Here is a 26,974-nt window from a genome sequence, read left to right as displayed (position 1 = left end):
CCCCTGGGAGTGAGTTTTTTTCAAAAAATGAAATTAGTTTCAGTTCCAGTTTTATTAACTTAAAATCATGTTTGTTTGATAACCAATTTATGGAAACAAGAAGAACATACCTTTGCCTCTTTTTAATGTTGCCTTACACATGTACGATCATACTCTGGATGGTCAGGAGGCACGAGGACATACATGAACATTTGTACTACTCAAAGGGTTAAATTTCTTTCATTCTTTTGCTATTGCAAATAATACTATATTGGATATTCTTGTGCATATGTCATTTCATTTCACATTGCTAGAGGTGCAGTTGATGGGTCAAAGGGCAAATACATATGCAGTTTTAGTTATTGCCAATTTCTCAATATTGACCTTACTGTTCTGCTTCCTTACTAACAGTGGTATGAAAATACCTGTTTTTTCACAGTCTTTCCAACAGACTGTGTTGCAGAATCACTCTTAAATTATTGGGTTGAGGTTTTTGCTGCTACTAGGCGTTGGAATGGAAGCCTGTGTTTGACTAGTCAGCATCAAAGTTCTAAACTGAGTTGACTGGAAAAGGGAAGGTTGGTTGGCTGTGAATAAGGTTTAAATCACAATTACTCTATAGATACATTTGGTTGTCTCTGCTGTGTTATTTGGAACAATTTTCTCTTATATTCCTCACCTTGACTGGACCATCAGTTTTGTCTCCTGTTTTCCTATGTTCATTCACCAGATTTAGCAAATACCCTCAAGGAGAAAGCTAGTTTACTGACATCTAATAAGATGTTCTTTTTTTTTTTTTTCTAGCATATTTGTTGTACTTAGAGGATCATTAGCTCCTAAAATGCATTTTGCTAGAAATGGAATAGGATCTTGTTTTTTAAATTCTGAATCATACTGTTAGTAGTATTCATCTTTTCTGTATCCTAAAAAGTCTATAATTTATAAGCATTATAGAATCACTCTGTTTTATCTGGGTACCTTAACATAATTTGCTTAAATAAAAGTGCTAGCTAGTAATTTAATTGTATTTTTAAGAGTAGAATATCCAGTTACAATTAATGATATTTTGTCAACCACTGTGGGATTTGGGGATATTGTTTTAGAAAAACATTCATCTTCTCTCCTTATCCTTGGAAACTGATACTGGAGGTCCACATATGCATTTTGAAAGATCTTGAGGTGATATCCATATATTTATTTATTTATTTATTTATTTATCTATCTATCTATCTATCTATCTGTTCAATAGACTTGCTTTTTGAACTGTTTGCTGTAGTTTGGGGAGAAGGGCAATTTGACTGTCAGTCTTTTGATGATTAAGTGACAGTGCCATCTAGTGGAGGAAAGACGTTTAAACTAATATAAGTTTTTCAAACCGTTGGAAGATTGTGCAGAGGAAGTTAGCTGTTGTTCTGAGTTCTGTTCTCCACAAGTCCGCACCTTGAGAAGTGAGAACTACATGTCGTACGGTATGAAAAGAGGAAAAGGAAGTAGTCATGCAGGACAGTAGCAAGCACATAATAGGTGCCTAATAAGTTGTAGTTATTACCATTATTCTCATTCTTCTTGCATGGAAGGTAGTGGTCAAGTGAAATAATAATGAAATAGGAGCTGGTCTGATGAATATTTGTGATATACATATAAAGTTTATTGTTTTTTGACTATGTAATAATATATTGAAGTTACAAATTTTATCCCTCCCTTGTCTTTACCATACCAGTGAGGACCTGCCCTGACTTCCCTCAACAAAATCTGTCACCAATTTCTAGTATGTCCTTCCTGAAATATTTTAATCTATTATAAACATGTATGTGTCTTCCCACTACTTGGCACTCTCATTCATTTAACAGATATTGCATGTCTGCTGTGTGCTGAGCACTGTTCTAGGCAGGATATAGTAGTGAGCAAGATAGATTACAAACCTCCCCATGCCGTTTAGTATAGGTAAGCATATTCTACAATACATATTTTTCTATACTTTGCTTTCTCCACTACTTTTAAACCAATTAATTTCCCTTTTTGACTGCTGTAGCTACATCCCACAATTTTTTTTATTCAATTCATGTTACCCTAGTGATTTCTGCTTTGATCCACAAATTATTTAGAAGCATGTTGTTTCATTTCAAGTATTTGGATTTATTTTTGGATATTTTTGTTATTTATTTCTAGTTTGATTTGGTTGATACCAGAGGTCATAGTATGTACATTATCATTCCATTAAATTTGTTCAGATTTGTTTTATAGCTTAGCATATGGTGTCTTATTGAATGTTTCACATTCATTTAGAATGAATGTGTATTCTGCTATTCTTGGGTGAACTGTTATGTAATCATCAGTTGTGTCAAGTTGGTTGATGGCATCATTTAGTCTTTTTTTTTATTAATTGAGTTTATTGGGATGACATTGGTTCACAAAACCATACAGTTTTCATGTGTACAACTCAATATAACATTATCTTCACTTACTCTTTTAAGTCCTTATTATTTTAATTCTGCTCGCTTTATTGAATACTAAAAGAATAATAATTTAGTTTCTACCTGTAGTTGATAAATTGTTTGTTTTCCTTTTCAGTTCTATCAGATTTTGATTCAGATACTTTTCTGTGGTTTTTTGGTGTATACCCATTAGAATTTATGTGTTCTTGATAAAGTTTGGCCTCTATTAATCTGAAGTATTGTTTATTTTTCTGGATTTAAAAAAAAAATTTATTGATTGATTTTAGAGAGGACAGGAGAGAGAGAGACAAAGAGAGAAACATTGACTTGTTGTTCCACTTATTTATGCATGCATTGTTGATTCTTGTATTTGCCCTGACCAGGGATCCATCCTGCAGCCTTGGCATACCAGGATGATGCTGTAATCAACTGAGCTACCTGGCCAGGTTTTCCTAGATAATATTTTTGGTCCTTTAATCTACTTTATTGTTTTCTAATTAATTATATACTAGAGTTGTATACTATTCTAAGCAATTATAAACAGATATGAGTGTATCTCCTGTTTACATATTATTGCACATTATATGACTAGTCATATAAGTCTTACTTTTAATAACCTTTTTACATAATTACTTTAAAAACTCTCATTAGCTTCATTATATTTGCAATCAATGAAGTGCGTAGCGTCAGCACATTTTAAGGTGAAAGACAAGTGATGGACTGTGGAAATAACTGAAAACACTTGGCAGTTTAGATGTTTGATGCCTAAGGTTTTTATAAATACAACAGTGAAATAAATAGAGTTTACTTTACATCCTGTAATATCTTCTGAGATCAGATACATGTTGTAAAATCTTAAGGTTTGTACATTTTTAGCAAATAACACTATAGATTGAGAGAAATGCCTATCTAATTACTTTTTTGGCTATCTCATGGTTCTCCATGGAGGAAAGGTGTCCAGATTTGCTCTCTGTGGTTATTTGAGCAGTGGGAAATGTCTGGAAACATTTTAGGTTACAGTGGGGGGAGAGGTGTCAGTGACAGGACGAGAGTCCTGCTGACTTCTAGTAGGTAAAGCCAGTGATGCTGCTAAACATCTTATAGTGGACAGAACAGCCCCACAATAAAGTATTAGACAGCCCAAAACGTCCATAGTGCCAGGGTTAATAATCAGCCTCCATCGTAGATGGATGATATTATGAAGGCCACCTAACCGAATCTTGGGCATCAAGGTAGAACTTCCTTAAAGGGGACATTCATGACAGTATATTTTGTCACATGGATATGCAATCAAAGCTTTCTTAACCAGCCTGCATTTAATTCACCAAGTTCGTTGCTATGGCTACAAAACATTTAGTGAGTTACCTTCAGTGAGCTGCTTCTGTTCTGCTCCTGTCAGTTGTGTTATGTGTTTACCATAAGCTTATTGCATTGTTTGCCTGGTTGTTTATTTAAAATCAGTTAATGTTAACATAAATATTGAACAAAGTTGTAAAAAAAAGTTGAATAAAGTAGTTATTAAATAACTGTGAAAGACTAGGAGGAACAGGGGGAGGATTATAGAATTCAGGGAGTCTCTACTTGGCAAATGCCCTTAGATTTTTTTTTTTTCTATTTTAAAATAACCCATATTAGAAATCATTACAATTCATTATTAGTGGGGTTTATGCAAGGAAGATAGCAAAGATTCCAATTTTTGGATACATCCTCAGAGAGGATTGGTAAACAAATTTACATTTATATGTTTTTACTTAAAATATATTGTTTTCTATTAACAACTGACATTGGTCCTAATCACGTGATAAAATTCTATCTACTATAAATCTTATAGAATTTAAGGTAGTATTGGGGGAAATGTTATCAAGTATTGATTATACTTCAGAAACAAAATTAGAGATTAGATTTTGTAGGCTTGTTTATTTGTTAGAAGTAATCTTTTAAATCAGGTTATTGACTGTTACTAGCCTTTCTACAGAGTAACGCCTTATTTTATTTGTGTTTCTTCTTGCCTCATTCTTAGTTTATTCTACCTAAGGGTGTATCATCAATTCAATTATTTGAACTGAAAAAAGAATAGACAAAAGAAGTACTTTATTCTGAAGGTATCACAAGTTTTATCATTGATCTATTGCAGGAAGATATGAGCAGGCAAACAAGGTTCTCATTTCAATGAATAATGTTAATATTCTAGTTCCAGATTTAATCAACATGTCCCTTTTTTAGTAATTAATCTTTTAAGTGTTAATACAAATTTTAATTTTAAAAAATAAATACCAGTTTGGAAAGAAGAGTGCCCACGAGCATGATGGGAGAAAATCCGGGTATAATTCTCTTCCAGCTGGTACCCCTACAGGTGAAGCAGCAGCCTGTGAAATTACAGTCTGAATTACACTGCAGATGAGCAGGGCATTTGGAGCAGAGCCTTCTGATATCAGTAATGAATGACTTGGTTCAGAACCAAGGACAATTCCCAGGAAATTAAAGGCTATACTATCACGGAGGGAGCCTATAGTAGAATGAAGTTTAGCAAAGTGGAAAGTTGACAGAAAGGACAAGAACCATTAGCAATACATATATGAATCTTTTCATCTGCTAATATTTTTAACTGGGCATACTAATTTATCTCATAAATGTCATATTTTTGTTCTACAGATATTCTGGTGTGTCAATTGTTTTTTCTAAACTGATCAGTTTTACTATAGATGGTGGCTAGTAGTTGCCAACTAAGCTTTCACTCTGAAATGTTATGAATCATATACCTGTTGTAAATTCTAATCTTGTTTAATATGCTCTATGGGAAATTTTTATTTCAGAACATTTGAGTATACAATTTATAACTGTAACATGATATAACACTATATTAAATCTTATTTTCAAGTTAATATATTTCAAGTAAATCAATTTAAGAAGCAACATAGAATAAAGATTCAGACTTGACCTGTGTTGCTAGACAGACCAAGGTTCACGTCTTGGCTCATTCATCATGATTATGACCTGGTTTTTTAAGTCCTTTTAAGTTATTATTTAACATTTCTAAGCCTATTTTCTTATCAGTTAAATGTATAAGCAATTTTGTGCTTGAGGGAATAATTAAATAAGATATTCTATATAAAGACACTTATCACAATGAACTTTAACAATTATCACCACAATTATTATTTGAAAATTTTAATTTTAGAAAACCAAACAACTTCCTATAGGAGAGTATTGTTTTTAATTATACACCAGTGAAGAGCAAAAGGATAAAATATGTGAAAAGACAAAAGAAGGACTTGTGACCTTCTGCTTCTATCTATTTTAGTCTAGTTCTGCCCCTCAGTAGTGACCCTCAGATAGTGACTTCTGCCAAATCCAAGAGTCATGTGATATGATAAAACTCTATGCCAGGCACTGGGCTGAACCCTTTCATGTATCAGCAAAAGCATTAACTTCTCTGATTTAGCCATGTTGGCTGACTCTTAAAAATGAGAGGCAGAGACATGGCGTTTGTGGAAGGGTATTTTTGCTGCCAGGGATGATTATCTCCTTTCATTTGTTTGTATTGTCACTGTTGACTTAAACAAAACTGGGTATTGAATCTTAAGGCCACTGTTTCATAAGGGGAGCTAAAAATTGTCCAATATTATTTTTCCAGCAATATGACTTAAAATAAGTCACTTAACCTTCTAGTACTGATTTCTTTGATGTGAAAATAGATCGTTTTAATAGTTTGAATCTTAGAAACTCTCTGTAATACTGTCCTACTTATCAGAATTCTAATCTTAGCTAAGGTAATCATTAAGGGGTATGTGGGAAATGCTTATTGGTGTTTATTATTTTTAATGAAAGCAGACATACAGGAAAGTCTTAGGTATACATACCAAAGTTCATAGTATTAAGTAAAGTTGATTTTTTTTGGACCAAGGGAAAAAAATCTCTGTAATTGTCTTTTTTGAGAAGAATCTTACAGTTGGAATTGGCACTGATTTGTCCAATTTGATCAATTTACTTTGATTAGGTTTTAATTTTATTAATTTAAAGAAATTTTGAGCAGATGTATATGTAGATATATGTATGTTTTTATTTATATCTTTTGGTGTGCACATGAATACACACAGCCTTCGCTGGTGTGAATAAAGAAGTGACACCAGAAATTAATCTGATAGACTCCTGAAAAAAAGGAATTTTAGTTCTTACTCGTGGATGGTAATATATAACTATTCACTAAATAAATGTTACATGATTCTGGACAGTCTGGTAAGCCTTTATTCTCTAATTTATTAAACATACTTTTAAAATTCTGGTTAGCTTTTACCTTTTTTTAAATAGCTCTTAATTTTTGGCTAAGCTAATACGATGTGTCTCAAACCTTTTACATGTATGAACATATTTAGTTGTTACAACTGCATGAAATAGAATATCTTTGTTATTGTCGCTTTACAGATGAAGAAACTGAGGCACAGTGATGTTACCTTACACAACATCACATAGAAAAAGGGGCTTATCTGGGATTTAAATTCAGGAGACCGCCTTCTCAACCATTATATATATTATTGGTATTGACCATAATGCCAATTTAAAATATGTAATTTAATCTCTGAGGGATGGCTAATAATTCTATCTTAAGTGCAATGAAGTAGTGTTATCAAAGACATTCTGGTTTGTAATACATGAAAATAAGATGGCATTTGAGCACATGGAAGCAAAGTATTTAACAGTTTTGACAGAGTGCCCAATCAACCCCAGGTTTTATACCCTCTTCCAAAAAAGATTGGACTATAATTAATACTTAATTTGGGCCACAATGTGAATTTATTATATTTTAATGCAGCAGTTCTCAACCTGTGGGTCGCGACCCCGGCGGGGGTCGAACGACCAAAACACAGGGGTCGCCTAAAGCCATTGGAAAATACATATTCTACTTTAAATATTCTACTTTAAATATGTATTTTCCGATGGCTTTAGGCGACCCCTGTGTTTTAGTAGTTCGACCCCCGCCGGAGTCGCGACCCACAGGTTAAGAACCGCTGTTTTAATGTTTTAAAATTTAGTACTGTTGCAAATAGGGACCATTTTTTTTTTAACCTGTTAATTCAGCAATTTTCAACCGGCGTGCCATGGCACACAGGTGTGCCACAAGAATTTTTAAAACATGTAATACCTGATTGTTTCTGTTTAGTTAGGGACACTGACCTCTTTTCCCTAGATTGTCAAATTAAAAAATGACAGCAGCCAACACAGTAACTGTCTGGTGTGATTGAATCAAAATTATACCCTTTTTTATTTGTCAGAGCAGCAAAAGATATATTTTTGGTGTGCTGCAGAATTTTAATAATTAGTTTATGTGTGCCATAAGATGAAAAAGGTTGAAAATCTCTGTATTGACATGTTTTACTAGCTGATCTCTTTGCTGTAGAGGAATAGATGCCTCCTCTTTTATTAATTCCTTGGCATAAATTGTAATTCACTTTAATCAACAGATGAATGCTTATTTATTAGCATTTGTGTGCATAGATCTTCATGAGTTATATCAGATTGACAAAGATCTCTTAGTTGAATTCCAAGTCTTCTGTACTTTGAATACACAGATGATATTAATGGGGAACTAACATACTACTGAAGTATTCTATCCAGAAAAAGACTTTCCACCAAATCCTTAATTTTTCTAATGTAAACACATTAATTTTAAAAGCTTCGTTGCAAAGTCTCTCTTTTGTAGGCAGTTATTTTCTTATCAATGAATTAGTGTGTTGGGGGTAAATGCCAAAGTAGAGTTGCTAGCAGGCAATTTAATTAACTTCTTTGATAAGTGAATCAAGCATGAGAGCTGAATTTTCTGTAATTTAAATTTGCTGTTAATCTCTTGGGAAGATTATCCATTTGGGTTTGCAAATTTTTCTTGTTCTAGAGAAATCTTTACAAATTCTTTTTGTTCCTTGTGATGAAACAATTGCATTTATCCTGTTAGACAGTTATTTGTGCACAAAACAATCAAGTGAGAACAGTTTTGATTTAGAATGCTAACATTAGGGCAACATTTATATTGGTTCACCATAAGCAATAGATTTATTATGTGCTAAGCACTGTGCTGAGCACGTACCTTTCCCTGCTGCTCAGTAAGGAGAAAGACTGACTGAATTGGCATTAATTTTTCACTCTGATTACTTAATAAACTGTGTAGCATACTGTTAGAATGCACTGTGTTTGTGACCCCAGTAGTGACAAATTTCATTTTCATTTGTGCTGTGATTATCCTTTCTTGGTAGAGGATCCCTTACTGTTCTCTAAAATCTGGAGTACACTGGGGCAGCGTTTCATGAACTGTATTTCAAACAACACTAGTTGTGCAAGGTGTAGACAGATATTAAATAGAGAAAAGAAAAAATGTCCCTACTCAAAGAGTGAGAATACTTGGTTAAAATATGTTCAATTGTCCTCTTTATCATAACACTTCTCAGAACTATTAATGTGATAACATGCATTATGAATCTCTAAGAGGAGGATGTAGCATCTGGTCTTTCTCAAACCTCTTTTATTAAAGATCCCTTCCCCTCTTAGTTTTAACCAAAGAAAAAGTCACTGGACAGAAAACAGTTTGGGAAATGGTGTTCTAGACCAGGATATCTCAATTTTAGCCCTATAGCCATTTGGAGGCAGACAGTTCTTTGTTGTGAGGGCTGTTCTGTGCATTGTAGGATGCTTATCAACGTCCTTAGCTCTCCCAACTAGATGCTAGTAGCATTGCATCATCCCAGCCCCCAGGTGTGCTAATCAAAATATGTCCAAACATTGCCAAATGTCCCTCACGGGGCAAATCTACTTGAGAACCACTCCTCTAGATTAATTTTGCAGTATTCCAGAGAATATTTGTTAATAATTTCTATCTGAAAAAAATTAATTTTTAAGTGAGAGGAGGGGAGATAGACAAACTCCCACATGTACCGTGACTGGAATCCACCCAGAAATCCCCGTCTTGGGCCGATGCTTTAATCAACCAAGCTATCCTCAGCACCTGGGGCCATTGCTCGAATCAGTTAAGCCACAGGCTGCCGGAGGGGAAGAGAAGCAGATGATTGCTTCTCATGTATGCCCTGACTGGGGATCGAACCTAGGACATCTGCACACTGGGCTGACACTCTGTCCACTGAGCAAACCGGCCAGGGCTATATGTACATGTATATATATATATTAATGTAGAAGAAACAATAGTCTAAAAATGTAGACGCACAGGTAAAGAAGATTCAGTACATTCTACTGTAGTAAATTTCCTAGATTCACTTTATACCCTGGCCTAATTTTCTAATAATAATCCTGCGGAGAACTTACTGCCAAAAATAATTTTAAACTCTGCGGAATGTTTGATGGCATAGATAAAAAAATTACAGTTTTTAATTAAAAGAGTAGCCAGATACTTAAATTGAACTGTGTGTGAGGATATTGTACATTTCTAAAATCCATTTTTTTTGTTTTCTGCAGGGCTATTTTCTCCTTTTTGAGTCTATGTTAGATTCTGTTCTTTATGCAAAGAACAAATACTTGGCAAAAGGAGGCTCGGGTGAGTATAAAATTCTCATTTTAATAACCTATTTTAGTCTGGCAGAACCAAATGAACCTTTGGATTTCAAATAAACTATGCATGACTGAGAAAGTTCCCAACAGAGATGAAAGATGTTTCCATTAGATGAAGCTTTAAGATATTCATTTAGTGTACTGGTGATCGTAGAACATTATGTAAGATATGCAGCACTCAAAGTTAATGGTATTCTCAAGAACGCTTTATATAAAAACATTAAGGACTAGATTTTGGAAGCTCTTTGATTTTCAAATCAGAATGTAACAGGAAGTTTTTGATTTTTAATCCTCGTGACATTTAGTTTTCTTTTTTCCAAAAGAGTATTTCATATTAGGTTGGAGACGATTTACTTTAATGTCAAATTTTCCATGACTTACTCAATATATAAACATGGCTTCTGTGTGATTTAATGAGAACATGTAAATAGTGACTGGTTTCTACTAAGTTGTTAAAACACAACATACCTAATCAGTACTTTTAAATGGATTCTAATAAATCTGGAAGGCTTTTCTTTTATGTCCTGGGTAAACTTTTAATCATACTAACTCTGCATACTCAGAGTGAGATTATGTTTTGCAGGCCTTCTGCTGTGAACAGTTGTCCACAAACAAAATTGTTTTCTTCCAGGCCAGGGATTGTGCTTTGCGCATCTTTGTCTCTTCAATGAGCTCCATACCTCCTGCAACATAGATAGAGCATCATATGTGTTTATTGAAATAAATCATTGAGACTGAATTGAATTGCCTGTCCTGTGGTGGCGCAGTGGATAAAGTGTCAACCTGGAACGCTGAGGTTGCCGGTTCAAAACCCTGCACTTGTCTGGTCAAGGCACATATAGGAGTTGATGCTTCCTGCTCCTCCCCCCTTTCTCTCTCTCTCTTCCCTAAAATGAATTTTAAAACAATTGAATAATATCAGTTTCCTTCATTCACCTCCCCTGCACCTTCTCTTTCTCAAAGCTTCAGGATTAACACATGGTATCCCAGGTCAGAGTACAATTGATAAAAGTGTTATATAAAAATGGATGAAAACTAGACATTTTAAACTAGTGACATGAAGCCCTGGACCATACTTATGCCTCCTGCCAATCAGTGTTCTATGAAGTTACTTTGGTAATTATGGTATAATAGAAATCAGTAAGGCCAAAACATAAAACACAGGAGAAATTCTCTGTAAAAAGAACACAATAGAGTTCTTTTCATAATAGTATTTAAATGGATTGCCTTTCTTTTTCAAAATGCTCTTATTTTATCACTATATTTTCTGCAACCATTTTAAGATATGTTCCTGAGCTGTAACATGAAAGTGGCTAGAATTTTTAGTTATATTTTACCCTGAAATTATTGGCTCTATCTTTCAATAAGTGCAGTGGCTTTTTAAAAAAATGAGAACTATATTCAGTGACTAAAAATTAATATGATCTACTATTTGTTGATTGTATATACAAGCTGCCAAATAATATATTCTACCTTTATTTACATTGTTACATGTAATCCCCACACTAGTCCTTTAAGATTTTAAAAACAAAGGTGGCCTGAATGACACATATTAAGTAGTCAAGCCTTGTTTTTTGTTTTTGTTCTTTTTTAAATCTCAGATCTGCTGGATTTTTCTTTTCACTACTCCTTGTTTTCCTACCAAAGTGTATTTTATTGAATCTGATTTTTGCCTTGAAGTTGTTCTAGGGAAGATTCAAAAAACTGTTTCCGTACCTCCCTCAGTGATATCCATTGATCTTACTGAAGGAATGACAGCAACTTAATACATTTAAATTGAATTCTTGATGAAATTCGTTAAGAACTTAGAGCATGCAAATAATGAGGTTATAGTTGAAATAGGGGCAGAGCTATTTCCCATCTTCAGAGGGATATAGTCTAGCTCTTTTTATGTTTTTATATAGCTGATATTAGCACCAAGATAATATGGATGAATGTTTAAGGAAGTTCAGCATTTAACTTCCTACGCAGTCTGTTGAATGTTATTTGTTAGCAGAATCAAGATACCGTAAAAGAAGGAAAAGTCAGGAGTAACATGAAGTAGTTTATTTAGCCTATTTAATGTATTTGATGGTGCTTTAATGAATATCACCAATCATTGTTCATTCTTCTATTGCAAAGTAAAGTTTTCTTTTATGTTTTGCTGAAGGAAAGATTTACTAAGCAGTTGGCAGTGTAAAGATTTTAGAAAGATTGACTGAATTATGGGAGAGGGAGAATAATGAAGATCCGTATAAGCATAGAGGGACCACGATTTACTTTTACATGAGGGTTCAGTTTATGTCCAACAGGCAATCCCCGGGGTACAAATGAGATAGTTTCTATAGTTTTGAAAATGTCTAAGTATTTATACTCACAGAAAGGTAAAAATAAATATTACGTTAAGACAAACATCTAAGTTACATTTAATATGTAAATGTACCTGTTCCAACTTAAATATAAATTCAACTTACGAACAAACCTATAGAACCTGTCCCGTTCATAACCCGGGGACTGCCCATATATGTATAATGGCACATATATAATGGCATGGAGTAAAACCTTTATAAAGCAAAGCCAGCCAATAACTTGAGTATTCATTTTCCTGATTATCACCAAGAAATTCCACAGTACTCTAGAGGTACTCGTTTATTACTGTTACTACTAATAGAAACAAATTTTTAAAGTTAATGAAATTGGGCTTACTAATGACTGCTTGAGCTAACTATAGCTAAGATTTACTAATGCTAACTGTGTGTTAGGAATTGTAGTATTTTACAACCAATGAAGAGATGAGGAGGAAAACTTAAGAAAATGTATATGGTTGTAACCATTGTGTGTTTTTACAACTAGAATTAAGACAGAACCATAGGATGACAACATAGAATGCAAATGTGCTATACCCTAAAAATGTCAAACACTGCATCTCAGAAAAACTGGTAAGGTTATGCAGAGGGCAAGTGGGAGGAAGTGCATATACTTGAATTGCTTTGTCTTTAACAGCAGGAGTTTATGGAGTGTCATTTAAAGCTGACAAATCATGTTATAGAACTGTAAGCATATTTAGCACTACAAAGGGAATATTAAAATTATACTATTGATCAAAATTGAGTGGTGAGACTTGTGGTAATACATCTTATTTATTTATTGATTGTAGTGGAGATTACATGACTATGTATTTATCAAATCACACAGAATTATACACCAAAAAAGAGTAAAAAGAGTGAGTTTTACTGCCTGTAAATTATACCTCAGTAAAAGTAACTTTAAAAAAAAGTGAAGTGTGACATATTGCATTCCTTCAGATCAAATACATTATGACATAATTTGATTTCTCACTTTTCTGAAAAATATAGTAAAGCTATGTACTAACTGTATGCCCACTTCTGTATTTGTTCAGGCCCCACATCAGAGCCTCTTGAACCCAAAATTAGTGGAACAGCCCTGTTTTAAGAATTTATTTGCAATGTATGTTTCCTCTGCATAAATCAGGGTTCTTGTTGGAAGAAATACAAATCTACTCTGGCTTTTCAACAGAGAAGTAACTTATTAAAAGGGTAGAGTAGGTTAAAAGTTTGTGTAAGAACTAGAAAACCCAAGCTTTATGGATCCTCAGTTGGAAACTGCTTAAAATGACCTCATAGGACTGATTTAGCTGACTCATTGGATTGCTCACCCCTCCACCTGGAGGCATTGCGGCCTCTGAAAGGTAGGCAGAGCTCTAGGTGCACGTCATTAGTGGGGCCTGGCTCAGGTGTGCAGGCCTAACCAGCAGAGGGGGGAGGGCAAGCAAGTGCCCGTCATTGTTCAGTTTCTGTGGATGGAAGCAGGCCCTGCCTCATAACTAGGGAATTTCACAACAATTCAGAAGGGGGCAGCAACATAGAGTGCAGATGCCTACTGTTCACTGACAGAGCTGTGTCTCTCAAAGGGTTTACACTGGACTTTGCACTGGAAGCCTGTTCTACACTACTAAGAAATTGCTTCTGTTATAAATTCCAAATTTGCAAATACGCTTTCTTTACTATATAGTTCTCTCTCTGGAAAACTGAGCAGTACAGTTGACTCACTCCTCCCTAATTTCTGCTTAGTTGCTTTCCTGTTTAGGGTTTGTGTGTCACCTCATCTTTACTCAGACAGAATAAAGCTGAACATTTCCATTTTCCTCATGTTGCTCTAAAATTTTCTTAATCTCAGATTTTTCTCAACCCTTTTCTCCTCTTCATCTTTCAACAAGTGCCCATTTACCTTAGGAAAATGGGGTTCCTCTTTCTCTTTCATTTGAAAAGCATAGTGTGGCAGAACGGAAAGCATGTAGATTTTTTAGTTAGAACTTAAGTGGAATCCCTGCTTTGTCAACTGACTAGTTATCTATTTAGCGGATTATGACCTGTAATTTGGGTAAGTTACTTTATCTCTCTGAACTTCAATTTCATTATGTGTAAAACTAGAAAGCCCGGCGGTCTTACGAAATGACCGCTGTTCTAGATATTATAAATTGTAATTAAAATGATTTGTGCAAAGGTGTCTGCTAATTCAAACTGAATTACCCAGGGCAGGCGGCACTGCCCCACGGGGTTTCCCCCTTCTACTTGCTTAATTGCTTAAAGTAGAGTGCAATGAAGGAAACCACTGGCGGTACATTTCTTAAGAGCCACCGCTAGCTCAGTAAATAAAGGTGATTCAAATAATAAAATGCTAATTCACATGTCAAAGATCTCTTTGTACACAACATTTCTTGTGTAGATCTTTTCATCATTTTTAAGCTCGCCTTGCAGAGGACCATCAATTATTTTTAATTTTATGTCTGTTCTTTCATGAACTCTTGAACAGGCAACATAAAGTTGACCGTGTCCAAATGCAGGCTCAGGTAAAAAAATGCCAACACGCTTAAGCGTTTGGCCCTGAGACTTATTGATGGTCATAGCAAAGGCAAGTTTTACAGGAAATTGTCTACGTCTCAATTGAAACGGCAACCCTGTTTGAGATGGAGCCAAATCAATTCTTGGAATGACATGTATTTCACCTTTAGAGGAGCCAGTCAAAGACTTAGCTACTATGACATTATTTTTCAATTGGAGAACCTCTAGTCTTGTACCATTGCAAAGACCCCTTCTGGTGTTAAGATTTCTTAACAGCATAATAATTGCTCCAATCTTTAACCTCAATTTGTGAGGTGGCATGCCAGAAGGCGGGACTATTTGAATGTTGTGGCAACTTCACCCCATTGGCTAGTACAGTTACGCAAGCAACCAATAAGCTATCGGCGACAAACAGACACTTAAGCTACATATAATAAAGATAAGGATTGTGGTGCATCTATATAGAAACAGTCAAAAGTCTAAATGGCTTGACTTAATGTAGTTACTCAAATGTTCATTTCCCTCCTGAGTTACAGCTGGTAAACATGAGATTAGTGTTTGATTCTTATCTTATGAAAGTGGGAAATGAATTTCAGCATCATGGTATTAACACCTGCCTCTTGTGTAACACTTGACTTTTACATAGCTTGTATGTCAGTGTGCTGTCAGCTAGTGGCAGTGGTTCATACTTAGTGGTCTCCTTTAGTATTGCCATAATTTATGTGTACTTCCTCATCATCAGATCTGCTTTTTTCACATTTATTATTTTGTCTTTCTTTCCAGTGATATTGAAGTAGTATGTATCAACTTTTACTTATTTTTTGTACATAATCTTTCTGTACATATTACAGCTACATTTTAGCATTAGTTAAGCTTTGCTGGGGCTAGTCACTATTATAAATTAATGATGGGGAAATGTTTTCAATTTCCAAATAAGTATTACTCAATTTTTTAAGATACCCTTATTATATAAATTGGAAATTAATTTTTAAGCTAATTCAACCTCAGGATATTGCTGATTTATTGACTTAATAGTACATTATATTTCTTATGTATATTGATCACTTTATCACTATTATTTTACTCAAATCTTTCTCCGTGGTGTTCACATATATTGTGAAAAGAACAGTATATTTTGACTGTTATCTCCTTTTGTTCTAAACTTCTTACTCTCTTATTCTATACAAGCAATGATGCTAATGTTTATTAGGAATTGGGTTTTTTTGCAGCTCAGTTTTATCCTTTAGTGTCCAGAAGTTTGTGAGGCATTTCTAAGGGATACAGGATTTCCCATCTTTATCTATTCACCATATGAGCTGTTCTAGTGACAAATGAATTCTGGGCAGTGAATCGAGAAGGACACAGATGTCAAAGCCGTGAATTTATAAATGGTCTGTTAAGAGGGTGCTTTTGTCCAATCAGCGCTTTGTTAATTTCACCTACAAGAAGGAATAATTATTCAATTATGCTTCTATATGACAAAAATCAAATGACAAATGTGTCAGAATGTGAAGGTAAAGGGTTAGTCAAGATTCTGGCAGGTGGCCCAATACTTTAGCCAGCTGTGAGGAGCTGGATGTAGAACCAAACTGACCTAGAACACTGATTATAAGTCCTTTAGGAATATTCATAGAACTTACTAACTGAAAGAAATAATATCATTTCTAAATTCTAACAAATACAAGGACTGTATTTCTGTTTCTTTGTGAAATATGATTAGCTCAAAAATATACCTCAACACTAGAAAAAGTAAATTCATATTTGTCTTTAGATTGTGTTTTTGTTACCTACATGTTTTCAAAACTTTTAAAATTACTTTTAGTAAGATCTAGCTTTTCTTTATGAAAAAACTTGTCCTTAATTCTTAGTAGTCATCATATTGCTTGATAGACACAGAGCCAGAGGTTAGCATGCTTGTTCTATCAAAGGACAGATAGTGAATATTTTCAGCTTTGTAGACCATACAGTTTCTGTCCCAACTTGGCTGCATTAACAGCCATTGACTGTAGATAAACAAGTGAGTGTGGCAGTGTTTCAATTAAACTATTTACCGAAACAGGCAGTGGATGACTTTGACCCATGGACTATAGTTTGCCAACTCCTCATGTAGAGACTGGTGATATTTTAAAATTTTCACTAAGCTTTCTAATAATATTCTAAACTAGAAGGGCTCTACGAACTATGTTTAAGTAAGTTGAATGTCTGCACTCCAGAGGACATCCAACTCCCGTAGACTGCAGTGTGAGTGGTACTCTGAGTAGTACAATATGGTGGCCCTGATAATATCTCCCTCATCCATTTCTTTCTCCTCTTTATCGGGGTTTCTATATCTGGCCTACTGCCTGTTTTTGTAGATAATGTTTTATTGGAACATAGCCATGCTCATTTATTGATGTTTTGTCTGTGGCTGCTTTCACACAGTAACAGCAGAGACGAGTAGTTTCAACAAACACCATATGGCCTGCAAAACCTAAAATAACTACTTTACAGAAAATGTTTACTGACCCTTCATCTATATCCTTATTATGATCCTCATTAAAGATGAAATCACAGAGCATAATGTGGGACAGCTTTTAAGATTGTCAACTAAGCCCCACAAAGGATGCATAAAGAAGTTTCCAGATCTAAAGTTGCTCCAGAATTCTATTTCTTCTTCAGTATTTCTCATCTTAAGGATCCGGTTTAAGAAACTAAATGTATTTTCCTATAGCTGATACTCTTGCTGGGTTAGCATTTTCAATAACAAATCAATGACTTTGAAACATGTCTGTCAATCGGGAATTCAAGCACAGGCCAGAGGTTTACCATGTCTGTGGAGGAAGAGGAGAGCAGAAGTACTGAATTTACACGGCAGTAGCCTGTACCCTGTGCAGCTCTCACATCTGCCTTGAGAAGCTTCTCATCAGTGGCAGAGCACCAGCATTTTTTAAGGTATCTCGTGTCAGGTGTGGAAGAAGCAATTGCTTTGATGCGAGCAGATCTTATCATGGGCTTTATTTGGAAGATAATTTAGTGCCACTGTCATTGAGGAATAAAATTCCTAAGGCTGTGGCTAGAAACAAAGTTTGGAGGAAGGAGAGTTCTTTCTCTACTGTTTAAGTCTGAAGGCTAGTTAATAGTCAAGAAATTACTTCTTTTGTGCAATTCTTTAGTACATTCATACTTGCTTTTAATTTGTTGGTATAGAAAAATGTGATTTATATTTTAATTCATGATATATCATATTTGAAGGATAAAGTTAAGTTTGTTATTTATTAGTCAGAAAAATTAGTATTATTTTTAAACTTTTGTTATAAAGACTTGCTATTAAAAGAGTTTCTCCCTAAGTTACTCTCTTCCCTTACCGCTCTTAACACACTTAGTTTTCTTCTTAAATTCTGTGGCCCCAACTTATCCGACATTTCTTCTCAGCATCTTTTTCTTCTACCCATGTCTTAAATTCTGGTGCTCATCATGTACTCTCCCTAGGTAACCTCATGGCCTTCCATAACTTATATTTCTTTTTTTATGTTCATGGTCCCAAATTATATCTTGAACCCAGTTCATCTCTTTTGAGTTTAACACCTGTCTATGCAGCTACTTACTGGATATTTTTACCTGTTTATCTCATAAGCATTGAACTCTCATATGCCTCTTTAACCTGCCACAATTATTCCCTATTGTAACAGTTGGTACCACACTCTGCCCAGTTTTCAACGCTAAAAACTGTTATCCTGGCTCTTCCCTGATCCTCGCCCTCACGCCCAGCCAGTCTGTCTAGCAGTCCTGAGTTCTGCCTAAATAGCCTGTGAATACATCTCCTCCTTTCTACCCACCGCCCTCACTCTGCTTCAGATCACCTGGATGATACACCTATCTCTTATTCTGTCTCTGTCTTCATCTTGCACACTCCCTTTCAATCTCCTCTTTGCACTCCAGATGACATTTCTAAAACAAAAATCGGATTAAGTTGCTACCTTCTGTAAAACTTTTCACTGGCTTATCATCATGCTTAAAATAAAGTCCAGTTGACTAATGTCATTTGCCTAGCCATGTTTCTTTGATTCCTGCTCCTGTGTCTCACTGTTTCTCTCAGATTGCAGTGTATATTCATTGTGAGCCCATATGCACACTGCTTGCTCTACAAAACACTCCTCTCCCCACTCCTAACTGACGTGGTCTTTAGTTCTATCTCACATTATACCCCTGTTCTCCTTCTGTAGCCAAATCTGAATTAGCTATTTCTGTGATTTCCTTTAGTACCTTATACTTCCCCTTTCTTAGTATTTATTACCTCACAAATAATTGCCCGTTCACTTGCCAAAAATGTCTAAATATACATTTCTTGAGAGTAGGGACATGTATCTGTAGTTAGATTAACTTACCTGGCACATACTTGATGCTCATTACTACTTCTCTTTTATAAAAATATAAGTAAGAGATAGTGATATGAACTAGTCTTCTACACAACTATAAAATTCTATCACATGACTTTTTTTACACATCACAAAATCTTAAATAATTTGTCTCTTTCTGAATGTTTCAGAGGAATGTATAAAGATCTAGTATCTTAAGTTTAATAATAAATATATTAATTTCAGAGTTATCTAATTATGCCATCCTCTTTTAATTATTTTAATAGCCACCTATCAGTGAAATCCTTATTGTAATCTTACCATCATAATAATGATTTTTTTTTCAAAAGGGGGCTACAAAATGGAACTTGTTTTCTGTGATTTACATTTCTGTAAATCCCCCACTGCTAGAATCAATTGCCAGTAATCCATACTGATGCATTTGGTGATTATATTTAGCTTTTTAAATTATATTTTGTAATAAAGTGAGGTAATGTCAAATTACTGGGTATTTTATTTCTTACAGTCTACCCTGATGTTTGCACCATCAGCCTTGTGGCAGTTAGTGATGTGAACAAACATGCTGATAGAATTGCCTTTTGGGATGATGTCTATGGCTTCAACATGTCCTGCATGAAGAAAGCTGTTATTCCAGAAGCTGTTGTGGAAATTCTAGATCCAAAGACTCTTATTTCAGACCCTTGTAGTATTAAGGTAGGCGTTTCACCAATTTTATTTTCTTTATCAGTATGTATTGCCACTTTTCTTAGTTTCATTTGTGAGTTCAGTGTAGGAAATAAATGTTGATTTTATATATGAGCTTTCAAACACCAATTATTCTTCCTATTTTAATTGGTCTAACAAAACTTAAAGTTATAAGATTTGCCAGTTGATTGTATCATCCCTTTGAGATCACGTCTGTTTATATATTGACGTTCCTTATACTCGGGGGTTGAGTCATTTACTTTGACTTGTGAAGGTGAAAAGTCCTGCTTTATTGTCATTTCTGCTTCATCGCCATCTCCTGGCCTTGTTCTGGCTTTTATAGCCAAATAATTCATTCGTAGCAAATATTCCACACACCTTAGCTTTTCTAAGATTTCTCCCAGTCCTTCAGTGTAGTTGCAGTGAATGTGTCCTGAAGCTGAAGCCCTACTATGTTCAGTCTTTTCAGTCAATTTCTTTAGCGTTTTAATATCTTATTCTTTGCCTGGTAAGTATCTCGTACTTACCATTATTATGACATTTGCTATGTCAAATTTACATGGGTTGAATAATAACATATTTTTCTTAAAAACCCTTTAATTTGCCTGTTTTAGTTAGATAAATAAGTATAGCTTGTTTAGTGTTCAGTTCAAACATTGTCTCCTCTTTTTACACTGTACCTTGTCTTAGCATCAATAATTGTTCTCTGCACAGTGACAATATTCAGTAAATGTTTATTAATTTTCTTAAATGGGTAAAGTGTTTAAAATTAACATAGAATAATAAACATGTAAAGTTTTTCAACAAGAGCAATCAAAGCTGATTAAATTTGCATTCAGCTTTTAAGAAAAAACAAAACAGGCTGGTTAACGATTATAGGACTGTTTTGTGCTCTGGTACTGATAGTAAGGGATTTATTTGGCTTCTTTGGCCCAGAGTAGGAGTGTACAGTTATAGCCGACTCAACCCTAAGGCTGAGCAGAAGGGATGACTGAGCAGAAGGGGGAGGGGCGGGCTAATGTTTCTCTCTAGTGATCTCTTTGCTTAAATGTCCAAAACTGTTATGAGTGAACAGTTGAAATAGAAAATTTAGGCCTGAAAAATGAAAGTGTTTAAAAAATTATACTTTCTTTTTTTTAGACATTAATCAATTATTTGTTTGTTTAGGTAAATACAATTTATTTTATGTTCTCAATCTCCCTATAAATAAAAGGCAACCACTTTTGTAACTTTTAATTTTTCTCAAACTATTTAAAATAGAATAATGCTTCAGATATATAGTCATATGAATGGTGTTCACTGTGTTACAATCTTCTCATGCTAAATCAGCTGTCGACAGCCTTTGCAGCATGCTCTGGTCACACTGCTATAGCTGATTCCATCTGCTCCCCATAGGAAAATGGAAAAGGACTTGAACCAGGGCACTTTGGGAAAATAAAGATACTTGGTCATTTGTTTTAGTTGAATCATCATGGTTGGTTTTGCTGATTTTTAACAAACTTATCTTCAAATGCAGTTACAAAATGAATTCTAAAATACCTTGTCCTTTTCAGTAGTATGTTTTTGAGTTGGCATTTCCTATAAAAATATTGACTGTTACCACACAATTTATAGCAAATGTATACCACTAGTGTGTACAGAATTTTAGTTGAAACACAGAAAACATTTTTTATTTGAAAGTACTTTTAGCATGTCTTAAAAAAAAAAAAAAACTTTAACATATCAGAGCCATGATTTGATATATATTATTCTTAAAAGAAGTCCAAGTAAAAAACACTAATTTCATTTTAAAAAATTAACTAAATGCTAATGTTATTAGCCCTTAAATTTGGAAACATCCCCAAAGTGGGGTGCAAATGATTAGTTTGCAGAACATTGGTTTACAGTAATCCTTTTTACATACAAGGAAGTATTTATCTGTTTGTTTCATTTCTGTTTTTACTATTTTTACTAAATTCTTTTCTCCACTCTTTTTTAATGGATAGCATATAGATTGCCATACGACATCTATCTCAGATTTGGAGTTTTCTTCAGATTTTACCCTAAGGATCACAAAGACATCCTTGTGCACGGTGAGCTATTCTGTTCTACTTCCACAAATTTCACTAGCAGGGCAGTTGATTGTCAGGCTAATGAATTAATTACCCCTCTTGTGACAAATGAAATAGATTATTGCCTTTGACAGTCTATTTCTGCCTTTGTTAGGCTATTGAACAGATCTCTTTTAATAGGTCAGTAGACTTAAAGAAAAGTTAGTTTAGTTCAGAAGAGAAAGTATTAGGAAACCATGTTTACATAATGATTTTTCTTTATCAATTATTTATTATTGCCTAGAATATAATTAGTTGAGAGCACTCAGCTTTATCTTCATAGACCAAAGTTCATATCCCGCTCCTCCCAGTAACTCTTAACACTCAATTGAGATGGAACTAAGATATTATTAGGTGTAATCTTTTATATTTATGTGTGAAAAATAAACTGATGGTTTATCTTTCTTTCAAAAATCAGCCCGATATAATAGAAAAACTATAAGTTTAAGAAAAGTTAGATCTGGATTCACGTTTGGTTCTGTCACTCCCTAGTTTGTTTCTTTGTTCAAGTAACCTAGGTAACCTGTACCACAAACTAATCAACTGCTTTAAGAAAGGTGGTGTCATTCAGTATTACAGTCAGTATTCCATGAGGAAGAAAAAAAAAAACTTTGTTCCTCTTCACCTCTTCAAAAAAAGATTTTATTTTAAATAAGCCTGTTCTTTTTCCAAAGATGAAAAGATTGAAGGAAAGGTCTAAAGTATGATGGTCATTTAATAAGTTCACTTTTGCATAATTTCAGTTTACCTATTTTTTTAATTCACTGTTCTTTTTTTCACGTTTATTCTTTCTCCTATTAAGATAACCATTAAGTATTTTTATTTTAAATACTGTGATTTTTAGTTCCATAATTCCTGTTTTCCTTTTTTGAATTATCAGTTTGATCTTTTTAACCAATTTGATCAATTTTTAAAAATCTAAATTCCATAACATAGTTATAATAATTTTTAAGGGTCTATTTGTAAATTCCCTAAGCCATCTGTGAGTTTACTTCTGTTGCTTTCTTTCTTTTACTTATGGGTAATATATTTTTCTTCTCATGTTTTATAATTTTATATTTTATGCTGCACATTATATAAAAGAATAGTACAGACTATAGTATGTAATATTTTCTCTGAGAAGAGCCTCCACTTACCTACCAGGTAACTAAGATGAAAGGCTGATTGTTTTACCTAATCTGGAGTTGAGTTTGGTCAGGGCTTTGTACCACTGGTAACATCCAGTGTCTTTAGGTCAGGATCAGGCCCTTTTCTCTTGCCGATTTCTTGGAAAGACCATCAAAATAAAGCTTATTTTTAGGGAAGAAGACAAAGTCAAGATTGTATGAGTTTGGGAGATCTGATTTTCAGTGGGTCTCTCAATGAGCAAGGGGTTGGAGGGAGAGGAAGAGTCCTGATCTGGATCTGGCATGGTTCCTTATCTCACTGAGAATAGTGGACGCTGTGAGGGTCGGGCTTTAGAGTGAGTCTTGAAGAATAAGCAGTCTAGTTGAGCCTCTGTTCTTGAGAAGATGTATTTACTCTCAGGATTAGTTTAAAAGGCTCTTGGTTGTCTCGAGGTGCCTGAAACAAAGACTCTCATCTTCTTGGGCAGGAGTTTCTGGAATAGCAAGGTTGAAAGTAACGTTATGGTGAACTGTGTAGTTGCTGAAGATGTTGGCTTTGGTGTCTAAGCACTGAAAGGAAACCTCTCCCTGCTTTGGAGCACAACCACCAGCTTCCTCCACATTATTGGTTTTGCAAAGAGAACTATTTCTGCCTTTCAGACTTCTAAACTCCTGTGCACCATACTAGCCTAGACCAGGCCATAAAAAATTGGCTGAGCTCCCCTTGTTTCAACAAAGTTCCTGTGCTTATGATTTTGGCGTTTTTTTTTCCGATCCTCCCACAGTCCGAGCATTGGATAAATGCCCTCATGTATAAAAGCCACTGTTTCTGTCTGCTCAGCTAGGAAAGGCTCATCCCTCTTTGGAAATTGTATGTTTAGATTTCTATGCTTCCAAGGCTCGTCGACGGTTTTAGTGAAAAATATGATTGTTTAATTTATGCAATGTTTTCTTGTTGTTGCATCAGAATTAGGGTCTTTTGCAAACCTCTACATCCTAACTAGAAACTTGAACCTATTTTTTTTTTAAGTGAGAGGAGGGGAGATAGTGAGACTCCTGCATGCTCCCTGACTGGGCTTTGCCTGGCAGCCCCTGTCTGGGGCCTATGCTCAAACCAGCTGAAACACTGGCTGTGAGAGGGGAAATGGGAGAGAAGTGGGGGAGGGAGGGGGAAAACAGATGGTCACCTCTCCTGTGTGCCCTGACTGGGAATCAAACCCAGGACATCCATACACCAGGCCAACACTCTATCCACTGAGCCAAGTGACCTGGGCTAGGAGCTTTTTTTAAAGTTAGGAAAAGTAAATAAAAATAAAAGTTATCAGTGAACCAGTAATAAATTGCATGTTACCCCCCAGTCCTCATTTTTTTTTTGTTTTCTTCTCTTTTATTGAAAAATGATATTCTTGATAAATGCTCAAAAGATAAATTTATCTTTGGATGGAGTAAAAACAGCTCTTTGAGTTACTGTTTTCTAAGACTAATGCAAATGTTATTAAAAGAACTTTTAAGTGTTAACAATTCAAACTTTAGTGAGTCCTTACTCATAGTACTCTGTTTTCATTTTACTTTTTAATTAAGCTTTAAATTTTTCTAATGGCTTCAGAAAAAATCAAGATGAGCCTATTTCTGTGCAGTAGCGTTCTGTAAATCTTCTGTCCAGGCTTTTGGAAAATCTCCGTTACTACAAACCCATTAATTCCAAACTCATTTTGGGGTATTAAATCAGTTCTTAGTACTTTGGGCTGTAAACTGACCTAATTTTGACCTTGCAAAGCTAATCACCTAAAGAAACTAATTATTAAAACACATCTGTGCTGCTTAGAAATAGTAAGACTTGTCTTGAACTTGCATCATAGACTTCAGTGGGACATCTGGTATATATTTTAATAGGCTTCATTAAGTAAATTTTATGTGTTGAGGGGGAAGAGCATTATGCGATTTTACCTCTACCATTAGTTTTAGGTTTCTCCTTGTATGAATGACCATCTAACCTAGACCTTGGTCCTAAACTTTCTTTTCTCTGAAACCTGAATCTTTGTATAGTTAGGCTTAGATGGTGTTGGGATACTTAAATCTCTTCATTTATTCCCAGGAACTATTTATTATTATTATTATTAAATTTAATGCAGTGACATTGATAAATCAGGGTACATATGTTCAGAGAAAACATCTCCAGATTATTTTGACATTTGATTATGCTACATACCCCTCACCCAAAGTCAGATTGTCTTCCGTCACCTTCTATCTGACTTTCATTGTGCCCCTCCCCTCCCCCCACCCCCTCTCTCTCCTTCCTCACCCCATCTCCCCCCCCCCCCGTTACCATCACATTCTTGTTCATGTCTCTGAATCTCATTTTTATGTCCCATTTATGTATAGATTCATATAGTTCTTAGTTTTTTCTGATTTACTTATTTCACTCCATATAATGTTATCAAGGTCCATCCATGTTATTGTAAATGATCTGATGTCATCATTTCTTATGGCTGAGTAGTATTCCATAGTATATATGTACCAAAGCTTTTTAATCCACTCATCCTCTGACGGACACTTGGACTGTTTCTAGATCTTCGCTATTATGAATAATGCTGCCACAAACATGGGGGTGCATTTCTCCTTTTGGAGCCGTTCTATGGTGTTCTTGGGATATATTCCTAAAAGTGGGATAGCTGGGTCAAAAGGCAGTTCGATTTTCAATTTTTTGAGGAATCTCCATACTGTTTTCCGCAAAGGCTGCACCAGTCTGCATTCCCACCAGCAGTGCAGGAGGGTTCCCCTTTCTCCACATCCTTGCCAGCACTTATTCTGTGTTATGTTTTTTTAATCATACTGTTGAAAGTATTATAAGAAATGCTTCACAGTGATGAGGCAAAGGTACTGTGTTGAGATTAAGTTGTTTCTATAGCTACCAAAGCTGAGCACATGCTTACCCTATGGCTTAACATCTCACTTAAGTCTTTAAACAATAAAAATGTGTTCATATGTTCACCAAAAAGACATGAACAATAATGTCCAGGCCCTGGCTGGGTGGCTCAATGGATACAGCATCATTCTGGCACACCAGGGTCACAGTTCAATTCCTGGTCAGGCCACACAAGAAGCAATCAGTGAGTGCACAACTAAATGTAACAACTAAGCGAAAGGAGTTGATGCTTCTCTCTCTCTCTCTCTCTCTCTCTCTCTCTCTCTCAAATCAATGGAAAAATAAATAGAAGAATGTCTATTGCAGCATTCTTCACTGTAGCCCCAAACTGGAAACAAGCAAAACATTCATAGTAGTAGAATGGATAAATAATGGTGTATTTATGGAGTAGTATACATCAACAAAAAAAGATGATCTTCATTATATGCTGCAACATAAAGGGTTTTCATAAACAGAATATTCATTAAAAAGCAAAATAAATCATATAGAAAAGTTTCTATATTTAAATTTTCAAAACAAGCTAAATTTATACATGGTTATAAATACCAGAATAGTAGTTACATTTTGTGGGAGGACTTAGTATTTGGCAGGGGATAATAAAAGCTCTGAGACCTTGAGAGAAATAATCACACTCAAGCAGGACTGGAATATTTATCTCAAGCATAGCAATAAGCATGAAAATGGTTTATTTATCAAATAATCAATAAGAATGGACTCTTGATTAGAGATGTCAGGGGAGTTCTCTCAGAGGCTTATCTCAGAGGCTGCCAATTAGAGTTATTAGGTTGTGATAATAAATGAGTTTGACTAGGTATTTTCCTCTTTGATTCAAGCAGTTTGCCGTGGTATAAATGACCTGTATGGAAGTAATCTTCCCAGTTCAGACTCCTTTTGACTTACACTCTGTCAGAAACCATTGTAAATATTGGCATTCAGCTCTTCTAAAAATCCTTAGGTATTTAATGTTCTCAGATGTCTGATATAGGTATACCGATGTATTCCCAAGGAGG

At 34.9% G+C, this 26,974-nt stretch overlaps 1 protein-coding gene across 3 annotated transcripts in view; it reads left to right on the top strand.

The window, feature by feature from the left end:
• The window catches only part of PRMT3 (protein arginine methyltransferase 3), an 88,349-nt gene that overhangs the window by 33,989 nt on the left and 27,386 nt on the right, over window positions 1–26,974 (top strand). For all 3 annotated transcript variants that reach the window (XM_066364535.1, XM_066364520.1, XM_066364528.1), the window contains 3 exons: window positions 9,870–9,948; window positions 19,664–19,851; window positions 21,828–21,914. In XM_066364535.1, the coding sequence (XP_066220632.1) occupies window positions 9,870–9,948; window positions 19,664–19,851; window positions 21,828–21,914 (354 nt within the window). The remainder of the gene's footprint in view (window positions 1–9,869; window positions 9,949–19,663; window positions 19,852–21,827; window positions 21,915–26,974) is intronic.

Source organism: Saccopteryx leptura, chromosome 1, assembly GCF_036850995.1.
Source record: "Saccopteryx leptura isolate mSacLep1 chromosome 1, mSacLep1_pri_phased_curated, whole genome shotgun sequence".
Taxonomy (NCBI): domain Eukaryota; kingdom Metazoa; phylum Chordata; class Mammalia; order Chiroptera; family Emballonuridae; genus Saccopteryx; species Saccopteryx leptura.
This window is presented reverse-complemented; position numbering and strand designations above follow the sequence as displayed.